The 11,199-nt window shown below is 31.3% G+C and overlaps 1 protein-coding gene across 3 annotated transcripts; it reads left to right on the plus strand.

The window, feature by feature from the left end:
- The first annotated feature begins 6,738 nt into the window (after positions 1–6,738).
- On the plus strand, positions 6,739–9,801 carry LOC109340896 (ras guanine nucleotide exchange factor G-like). Of its 3 annotated transcripts, none has more exons than XM_019578661.1 (4): positions 6,739–7,276; positions 7,416–7,706; positions 8,740–8,967; positions 9,613–9,801. In XM_019578661.1, exons 1-4 carry the CDS (start codon positions 6,809–6,811, stop codon positions 9,634–9,636), a joined length of 1,011 nt encoding a protein of 336 aa, XP_019434206.1. In that variant the 5' UTR covers positions 6,739–6,808; the 3' UTR covers positions 9,637–9,801. The 3 variants fall into 3 exon arrangements, with proteins under 3 accessions (XP_019434206.1, XP_019434207.1, XP_019434208.1); XM_019578662.1 differs by having other exon boundaries at positions 6,739–7,265; positions 7,426–7,706; XM_019578663.1 differs by having other exon boundaries at positions 6,739–7,265; positions 7,441–7,706.
- Positions 9,802–11,199: the final 1,398 nt, after the last annotated feature.

Genomic DNA, 11,199 nt, shown 5'->3' on the forward strand with positions numbered 1-11,199 from the left:
ATGATAGCCAATGGCTGTGGATACAGTAATATAACGTTTTCGAATAATAATATCAACTGAAACAGCAAAACTTTTGAAAATAAATTACTAAGACAATTTTACCAACAAGAACTAGCTCTGAATACCACTTGATGTAATCCTATAGGGGGATTACGTTTTTGTTTTGGATCATTCTTGATGGTAATTACTTTTTGGGACTTTCGGAATTGTATTTGTTTTGGATGTTTTGAATGTTGTTTGGTTGTGTTTTGGGCCGTGGGGTTTTGATTGTGTTTGATGGATTTGGTGGTTGTTTGGTTGATGATTGATGTACTTGTGATGTTGTGGAATGTGTATGGGATATTTTTGGGGAATTATGGCCGTGAGGATTAGGGTTATGTGAGGGTGTTTTATGGGTGTTTGGCCGTGGGAAGTGAGGGGATTTTGGGTGGTTTTAGTGAGTGCATTCCTCCTAGTGTTCTTGGTTCAACCAAGCTTGTTTTCTTATCAAGATACTCATCTTGTGGCGAAAATTCCTTAAGGCTTATCAAGAATCACTTCTTGTGGCGCCTCCATCCCTCTTGTCTTCTCCATCTTCTTGTTCCCAAACTCACGGCCAAACACTCACCAAAACCACCCAAAATCCCCTCACTTCCCACGGCCAAACACCCATAAAACACCCTCACATAACCCTAATCCTCACGACCAAAATTCCCCAAACATAGCCCAAACACATTCCACAACATCACAAGTACATCAATCATCAACCAAACAACCACCAAATCCATCAAACACAAGCCTAAAGATAATGGTCATATGACCTTTTGTGCTTTGGAATGGTGGAAGTTGAATAGTGGAAAATATCGAGTTCTATCTCGTATGGCAGTACATATTCTTGCCATTCCAATATCTACTGTGGCTTCAGAGTCCACCTTTAGTGTTGGTGGGAGAGTCATTGACTCATATCGAGCTTCTTTGCATCCAAATACAGTGGAAGCTTTGATTTGTGGTGGTGATTGGCTTCGAATATTGCATGGGATTAGAAATAAACATAATGTAATATATTTTATTTTATGAATAAATATTATTAGTATTTAAAATATATATTAATGATAATTTTACATTAAGAATATTGTTTTTTAAGTGGAGCATAATCCTACAATGATTGCACTACTCTTATAATTTTTTATCTTCATGATAAATAGGTATGCTAATTTTTTTAAACTACCAAGGGTGATTGTTATTGTTGTTAGCTAATACAATCTTTGTGTTTGCTTTTAATTGTTTCTAGTAGATCAATCAAAACTTTGGGTAGCATGAAGAATGACAGTCTTTGATAACTAAAAATATTTATGTTGTGGATGTTGAAATATAATTAGTTTTTGGAATAGTTATATCTAAGTGTATGGATTTGAAACTTATATATTTTTTGACTATTTATAAAATGTCATCCTTATATATATTCTTGATTTGAATGTTTTACTAATATGTGATGAATATATTGGAAGTTTGAAACCATTCTATGTGCTCAATTTTAAAATATCTATCTTTTAGACTTGTAATAAAATAATAAACCTTCTATTGTATTTTTGTGAAAAAATTAATTATTTGAGTTGTCCAAATGAACCAATTTGAGATGAGTCGAACAGTTTGTGAACTTTAACTGAGCCGAACTTGAGCTAAAAAATAACTCATATGGAACTCGAGTTGAGTTTCGAGTTGAGCAAATCCTTATCGAGCTAAACCAGACTCAACTTTGGTTCGACTTGGTTCAGCTCATTTCCAATCCTAATTGTAACATTCAAAGTGTCTTGCACATTTCAAGGAACCATTCTTTCATTCAAGAACGACAAATATAGAAGACTAATATCATTTTGTCAATGAAGTAGTAAGAGAATGGAGTATGATATGTAGAAGATTCATATGGAAGAGAACCTAGCAGATGTCATGATGAAGCCAATCAATACTGATAAGTTTATTTGGTGTAGATTCTCGTATGGCATATCAGAAATATGAGTAGCATGGCACTAGAAAGTTAAGAAAACTTTTGAAAGTTCGTCAAAAGTGATTTTAGGTATGAGATTGGTAAAGACACTTTAGCATTGAAAGTAAAAAATGGAGGCATTTTGATGGTGGAAATTAGAAAGCATTGATGAACATGTTTGGTTAGTGAACCAATATTAAGTGTTGGGAGAGCTTGAGGATTTCTTTGTATATTGAGAACCATAATTCAGGACATTGCACAAAAATATCAAATCCCAAACCTTGAGTGCATCTACCAATACTTGTAGTGTACTCCAAGTGTTTCTTATAGTTCATATATAGAGAAATGTATTCTTCAATTTTAGGAGAGAGTGTGATTGTTCTCTCCTTGTATTTCAAGAGAAGTTGTAACATTTTCTCACTTAGTGAAAATCTTGTATTCTTGTTCATGGTTGTTTTCATCATCATCATTATATTTGAGAAGATTTTTCCATGTTAATTATTTTATGTCAATTCATATTTTCTGAATTATATTTGGGTCCTCTAATATTGTTTCTATAACTTAAACACATATCACATCCCAAAAACTATGTCTCTCTGTCTCCATCCAATCAAATTACACAGAGTAATATAGTTTTTCATTTATAACATTTTTTTAATTAAATGATGCATTTTAATTAGTTTGATACACTAATTGGGACACAAACTAGGATAAAGGATCTTCATTCTTTGTTATAAAAAAGGGTCAGGCTCAATGGAGAGGGAATTACAGTTTTTCCCTTTAATTTTAAGGGTAAATTTGTCTTATCATAATAAACATAAGGATACAAATGTAATAGCATATCACATTTTCTTTATTTTTTGGCATCACTTGTCTCTCTATTACCGGAGAGGAGTCTCATTCTATAAAAAAATAGTTAACTGAGGTGTGGTCCTATGATTGGTGATGTAGGGTGATAGCATTAATTGATAGACCCAAAACCTATATGTGATATATGAAGACCACTCTTAAGTAGTTATCATTTTTCCATGGGTTCATGAAAAACTGGTGGCATCTCAGTTTAATAATGGTCGACTAAGTAGTTGTTGTATGTATATTTGACTCTGCCATGTTGTAATTAATTTTATCCTCTTAATGGTTGGTGTTATTTCCTTTAATTATTTGTTAAAAAATATTTTATGCTTTATATGGGAGCTGAGAACATTTCTCATATGGAACAATAAATCTGGACCTTACAATCAATCATGGATGGTTATGATTAAAAGTTAATTATTAATCCCATGATAGACACGTGCATGTATTTTTTAATCTTAAGCATTCAATCAAGATCAAATGGTATATATTAAGTATTCTCATTTATTACAATAACTAACGCATTGTACTCACGTTAGTAACTCCCTATATTATATATATAATATTATACAATTAAATATTATTTTATCCTTCAAAATATACTTATTTTTTACTTTAGTCTCTATTATACATTTTTTTGGATTTTCATCCTTATTTGTTTCAATATTTTTGTTTTAATTCCTAATTACATCAACATATCATATTAACACCTAACATGATCAATCCATCTTAACACATTAATAGTGAGGAATCTAAGACCCATAGGTAAAATATGCAACTTATGATAAAAATTAAAATAATAAATATATGTTAAAATTACAAAATTTAAATATATTTCATCAAATCTTACTTGTTTCATAATTAATCTCTAAGTGATTTCAAATTTTGAAATCGTTGAATGATCAATTCGTTGTTAATGTTATTGAACACTTCTTCCTAATATTAGTCCTTGGACATTCATTCATGTATCTCTCATTCGATTATGCAACCCATTTTTCACAATTTTCATAGTTGAAAAGGGAAGCACATATTCTGTCCCACAGTTTGTGTCACTTCATGTGTCATGTGTTTGTGATTGGTTAGAAAATATATATTCAAGTTAAAATTTAATTATTAAGTATTTTTCTGATCAATCACAAGCTCGTAACACATGAAGTGGTACACATTGTGAGATAGCAGATATGTACCCGTTGAAAAGACTCTTTCTACCATTATAGTGCAAACTTCAAAAGATAAACTAATGATTGGGATCATCAGTACTGGAGAGGATCTGTTTTCATAAACTAACCGGTAAAAAATATGTCTTCTACTTTTAACCAACTTATCTGAAAGATTATTGGTTTCTTACAAAGAAGAAAATTTAACACTGTTATGCATATCAATAATTTAAGTCTCAAGTTGATTATCAAACACCACAAAACCAGTTGAAAAAAATCATATGGATAAAACTTTATAAGTTCAATCACTTTTGTCATATAAAAAATCATATTGATAAAACTTTATAAGTTCAATCAGTTTTGTCATATAAAAAATCATATGGATAAAACATTGTAAGTTCAATCAGTTTTGCCATATCAAAACTAGTTCAATTAATATGTCATCTACTATTCTTTTATATTCTTTTCTGAAGAGACAATAATAACTAAACATGAACGATAGATGATATAATAACAATTTAGTTCATACATTTTTTTCTTCTTAAAACTAAAATGATCGTATAAAGTATTAACTAAAAGTATAAAAAAAAGTATATAATAGTTCTTGCAGCATTAGTTCACAAGTCAAACATAATCTTTGATATTCTCTATACCTACATTATACATTTATATTTGTACTATAAAAAAAATTATATATGTTTTATATACTATTACTGAATCATCTATCATTCATATGTAATTATCATTGATTCTTAAAAAATTAATTCAAATGAATAATGAATAATATAATAATTGCGTATAAATACTTGCACTGATACTATATACATATTTCACTATTGTATAATATGTTAAAAATAAATTAAGTTAAATTTATATTATTATCTTTTAATATTTTTGCACCTTAGGAGATAAACTAGAAAGAAGATATTTAAGTTAGATGGCATATGTTGTTAGCAATTTGCAGACCTGAACAAGGTTCACATGGCATCACCTAAAAAAGTGAAGAAGACTGGTGGGGCCCAACTAGCATTATATAGTGCATGTTGCTTTCAATCATATTTTGAATTATATCACACTTTTTTTTGTTTCTCACATGTATTCTCACACTGGAGGCAATTTTGTCCGAATCGAGAATATCCACAGGTATGTGGGACTAATTCTCTCAACGAATATTTTTTCCATCCACAAGACTCGAACCCTACTTAAGGGGAATTATATGACACTTTGGCCTCTTACCAAGTGATGTTAACCCTTGTCTAAGGTTAATAATATCATTTACTTATTGTAAAAATGCTATATTTGAATTTTCAAAGATTAATGTAACATTTTTTAATGAACACTTTTTGATTTTTGAATTTTTAAGCATTATATAATGTTTTTTCGATGCAAGGTTTTGTACTTAAATTTTGTGCTTAATAATAATAAGTATTTTAAGGAAATTGTTTAATTTTTCAAGTAATAAATATTTGTCAAATAATATGATATTTTTATATGCACCAGGAACATGGGTAATTAACCAGAAACATATTTGCTGTCTTATAAAGTATGTCACTCTAACTCCATGTGTTATTATTTATGATTGATTTAAAAATATAATTAAGATAAAAATTTAATAATTAAATATTTTTATGACTAATCACAAATAATAACAGATGAAATGAAATATTTTTTTGTATCAGAATATGTGAACCTAACCGAACTAGCAACTCATTTAATGACTTGCTATTATTCAACAAAATTTGTTTAATGACTTGCTATTATTGATGAAACCATTGCATAAATATCACGTGAATATACTATGAATATTAATGGGACAAACCTTTTCTTCAAAATTGATAAAAAGTAAACCTATATACAAAAGGATCACGTTGTAATCTCAAGGTGCCAATGAGGGACCAAGACTATAACATTTTCAACTCTTCCACTTCAAATCGAACCCAATCTATAATCTCATCTATACATAAAGGAAATCCAGATAACAAAAAAATCCACCTCATTCTCCAATCACAGACAGCCACGTGTCAACACAGGCAACATGTCAAGTTTCTTTCTTAACAAAAAGTCATTTCATGAATGGAATGGAAATCAGGTGTATCACTTTTCTGTGTCCCATTGTGTCTCAGTCCAATAAAATTTGACACATACTAGAAATGGAAATTAAAAAAATATAACATATCATTTTATATGATTTAATGAGATATGATTGATTTGGAACATGAAACAGGAAGATTTCGGGACAGAAGATCCTGGTTCTCATGAATGATTGAAAGTCTTTTCTACACGATATCATATATTGAAAAATGATATATTATTATACAAAAATTTGTATGCAATAACAAAATTAAAAGTCATAAATAGTGATTGATTTAGGATCTGAAAACAAGGATTGAAGGACACATATCAAAATAAAACAAATAAAGTGACAAAGATGTAATTTTATATAATTATGATGCAACAAATATTAGTTATAAATGTAATTTATACACACATTTTTTCCATGATGTGCATGTGCCTTCATGATAGTGTACCTCTCCCACTCATTACACAAAATAAGTAATATTTTTATTTCTTAAATTTAATATCTATAAAGATTTATACACAATTAATATATTATCTACTATTTATTTACATTATTATTTTTTAAACTTTTTTTTTACTTATTTATTAATGACTAATTTGAAAATGATATATCTCACATTCTTATTCTTATTATAGATAAAGGAAATAATTGATGATTAAATGTTACACAAGATTTGCATTACTTATTTTTTTCTTCTCTATGCTTATGTTTGGAGTGAGAAAACAAAAACTCCAAGACAGAAAAGAATAGTGAGTGATGTGCAACAAGAATAATCCTCTTTCTCCTTCTTCACACAACAACTCTATTATGAAGAAAACCAAAGTTTTTGGACGTAGAAATAGATCCAAAACAAGAAAACCAAAGTTTCTTAGTCTCAACCTTCAACTTTCTCAACCCAAAAACACAACAATAATCATGCAACAACAACAACAACAACAATTGAATCTCTTTCCTTTGCACCCTGAAAACAACACAGTGGTTGAGGAAAAAGACATGCACGAAGAGAACAACGTAGCTTTGCTCTTCAGTTCAGATGGTAGTGCCACACTTAATGGTTTACTCCAAGATGAATCAACCACCACTACAACCACCACTACAACCACCACTACAACCACCGTGACTACTGATACGAAGAATAATATTACGGCTGCGACAACGACGGAGGGAGAGAGTGGAAGGTGGCTGGTGAGGAAAGCGATGAGGAGGAGTAACAAAGAGAGGAAGGTTTATCTTTATATATCTTTATCTGTTAGTTATTATTCGAGTTTATCATTTTATCATTTCGTTTATAACAGCTTCTGCTTATATAATAAATTGTTTGGACTAACTCGAACTAAGTTTGACCCATCTTTACCATCTACAGGTGGTGGAGGATGATTATGATGATGAGGGGAGTGAAGAAAGGTGGGTTTGTTACTCAGAGGTGGTGGAGGAGAAGAGAGAGATGATGGAGGAAGTGAGTAGCACCACCGTGACAGCCACCGTGGGTGTTAAAACGTCGTCGTTTGGGGTGTTGTCATTGAAGTTGGATCATGAAGGGATAATGAATGCGTGGTCTGAGAAAGGTTCTCTTTACATTGAAGAAGGAGAGGCCCCACAAACTGTACCTGATTTAGTCAATGATCTACATTTTCATAATGCACTTCTTCCCAATGTAATTTTCTCATTTCACTTTTTTTTTTCTCACAAGAAAATTATTAGATGTGTGTGGTTGTTTACTTATTTATTTGTTTATTTAGCTTCACATTATTAAAGGTGAATCTGAGCGTAACAATAAATTTGTTTGTCTTATTACTTCGAGATTATGTATTTAGATTTGGAAACAGATTCCTCGCTTGTTAGGATAAGGCTGAATAAGAGAGGAGCCTTGTAGATCGGGTCGACCTTTTCGAACAAGGATCCTATTTAGAACTAGAGATGTTTTTGCTTTCTTTCAATAATAAAAGAATAGAAGTGTGATATCATGTTTATTTTGTTTTTTTACAACACTCATCTCTAGTACCGTAACGGAGAGGATCCTTACTCGATCTTCTTTTTACTTAGCTTCATAGGATTTGAGTATATAGATGTGTCACTCAAAGTGGTGAGATTAGTCTCTTGCTGATGGGTCATATGATACTCTTAGGAAATACAGAGCAAATTAGTCTATGTTTAATGTTGTTTGTGAATGAAAATTTTGATATTGTTAACTTTTTTTATCCCAAACTTGTGGCCGAGCACATCTGCTATCCCAAAAAGTATGCCGCTTCATGAAGATTGATTATTAATTTTTTAACTTTCTAGGACAACAGATAAGCTCCCATTTGTGCGAGGGGTAATGTTTTTAAATTGTGATTGTCGTCACGATTGTAGTTATGGTTACTGCTATTATGGTCGTTGTGGCCGTTGTGATGCTAATTGCGACCGTTGCGGTGTGAATTATTTTGGGAGTAAAAAAATATTTTTGATATCAATGCAATTTGATGCAGCCCAAATGCGGTTTGATGCGATTGCGTTGCAACCTGTTCCAGTCGCATCATTATGATTCAGTGTTACACTACAATTGCGGTGTGATGCGTTTGCGACTATCACCGCAACCGCAATATTACGGCTGCATCACGCGATGCGGTCCACAATTTGAAACAATGGGTTGGACAATGTTGCTGATCTCAAATGGAGTGTTTAATTTATTACATGCTTTTGGGCAGGTTCCATGGGATGGTTGGTGCAATGATGATGTTGGGAGCACATGGTCTGTTCCAGAATGTTGTGGGGCTAACAACAACATGAAGGTGAACGAAGAAATGGGTTTGAAGCTGAGGCAGAGAGAGGAAAGTGTACTTAGATACAAAGAGAAGAGGCAAAGCAGACTCTTCTCGAAGAAAATCCGCTACGAAGTTCGCAAACTCAATGCTGAGAAGAGGCCTAGGATGAAGGTTCTATTCCATAACCATATTCTTTGCTACTATTCAATTACATGGCTATAAATTTCATGCAGGAAATGTGCACAAATTGCACACTATGATTAATTCAAGACACTGCCAATGTAAAATTGAACAATGTTCTAACTTATACATTCAACAACTCTCACATCGCATGCCTCATTCTCCATTCTCCTCCAAGGCATGGTTTAAAACTTTAAATACTTGTTGAGCTACTCCTCTCATTGCCAATTGATTTTGAGATGAAACCTTAATATGGTATCAGAGTCATAGCCCAACTTCTTTCTGGTTGTTATTGGCCAATAGATATCCTTTAATCGTGGGTCAAAGGTTATTCCTCGCCTGGTCCGACAAACTTTTGTGGAGGGGGCATGTTGGGAAGTAAGTCTCACATCGTCTGCCTCATTCTCCTAGGCAGGTTTAAATACATGTTATACAATTTCTCTTACTGCCAACTGGTTTTGAGATGAAACCTTAGATGAATGTAAAGCTACACTTGTTTGTATGTAATTGTCTATAAGACTGTGTAAAACAACATCTGAAACATGTTATATTTCTTCTCAGGACATGTTGAACAATTTTGTTTAAGGTTGTTGTCATGTTTTAAAATGAATTGCTTTATGTTGGTACATTTTGCAGGGACGATTTGTGAAGAGGGAATGAAAAGTGAAGTGTGTTATAGCCTTATAGGCACTGTCCCAAATAAGAAAGTTGTCAATATTACAGTGTTCAAATTGTTGGGGATTGAAGTGTTGTAGATAAAGTTATGCCATGTAAGAATCCCAGTGGTAATAATGGTAATAAAGTCCAGGGAAATTCTATGTTCAACTCTTGTATTGGCTCAACATGCATGTAAGTCACAGTTTTGGGACCTTAGGTTTGTTAGATAGAGAATATAAGATATTTGAATCCAGATAAATCTCACATTATTATCATTTATTATGATTGAGATTATTTTCTCTTATCTTTTGTTATTTGTTTAATTATTTAATTAGAAATATAGTATTAGTATATGATTAGTATTATACTATTATGTTTTTTTGTATAATATAATATTTCATATTAGTGATATATACTGACAAAATGTTGGTATAATAGTATAAGACATCGTTAGATACTCAGGATGACCAAAAGGTTAATGATTTAATTACTAGAAGTGATAATTATTGAAATCAATTAGTTTCTTACCTAAAAGAGTGAAGATATACTCTTAGTAGTACTAAAAAAATATTAGTGAAAATACTATTTTATTATTTTGAGTATTCCTTCTCCTCTTTGTCCTTTGAAACCTTATGATTTTAATAAGGTGTTAGAGTTGTATCATCCTCTTTAACTTGTCTTGTCGTTATTCTGTTGCAGAGGTCACAAAGATTTAGAACTCTGACTAGTCATCTTGTTTGTTGTGTCACATTATGGTTTTTTGGTTGTTTTCTTCAAATACATGACAACACAACCAACATTCGGTATTAATTTTATTTGAGAGTCAATGATGATTAATAAATTAATGATAGATGAATGATTGACTGATAGTATAAAAAACATTTACTCTCAATGTATACATATTAAATCCTAGTTAGAAACTCCCCACAAACAGTAATATTCGTTGTTACTTATCCACATTATTTATTCATTTCTCTCAACCTCATAATCCCAAATTCCATGAAATAATCATCCTAATAAATAAACATTCACATGATCCAATACAACTATACTTCTACTTATTTCTGTTTTGTTGCTCCTTTTTCCACTGATAATCCAGTTGTGTTCTCTCTCCATTGCAAATGATGATTAAACCGCTAGTCTCTTTTCTCAGCAATAAATTCTTTTTTCATCGACAATCATCCTGGAGATTATATCTTTCTATTGATGAATAATATTAATAATGACTTATTTTCTCATTGACAATCACTTAAGTATGATGCTAGCTTTTTCCCATAATAATTAAGGTAGTAGATAATAGGGGTGAACATGGGTCAGGTTGAGACGGTTTAAGACTTGTCCTTATCCAGTTCTAAATATTGGTTGAGTCATTTTTTTGAATCTGAACATAGATCCGAAGCTAATCTGACCCTAAATATCGATTGGGTCCACCTTTAAACCAGACCTGACTCTAGACCCGATTAAATATAATGCACACTCATTTTAAATAAAGACTTCTCAATTTTATTTATTATTATGAATAATTTGATATATAAAATGATATATATATATATATATATATATATA

This window comes from Lupinus angustifolius, unplaced genomic scaffold (genome assembly GCF_001865875.1).
Source record: "Lupinus angustifolius cultivar Tanjil unplaced genomic scaffold, LupAngTanjil_v1.0 Scaffold_279_19, whole genome shotgun sequence".
In the NCBI taxonomy this organism is placed as follows: domain Eukaryota; kingdom Viridiplantae; phylum Streptophyta; class Magnoliopsida; order Fabales; family Fabaceae; genus Lupinus; species Lupinus angustifolius.

Coding starts and splice junctions, on each gene's coding strand:
- LOC109340896 (XM_019578661.1), top strand. CDS start 6,809: ATGTGCAACAAGAATAATCCTCTTTCTCCTTCTTCACACAACAACTCT. Junction 7,707..8,739: donor ATAATGCACTTCTTCCCAAT/GTAATTTTCTCA, acceptor GCTTTTGGGCAG/GTTCCATGGGATGGTTGGTG. Junction 8,968..9,612: donor AGAAGAGGCCTAGGATGAAG/GTTCTATTCCAT, acceptor TACATTTTGCAG/GGACGATTTGTGAAGAGGGA.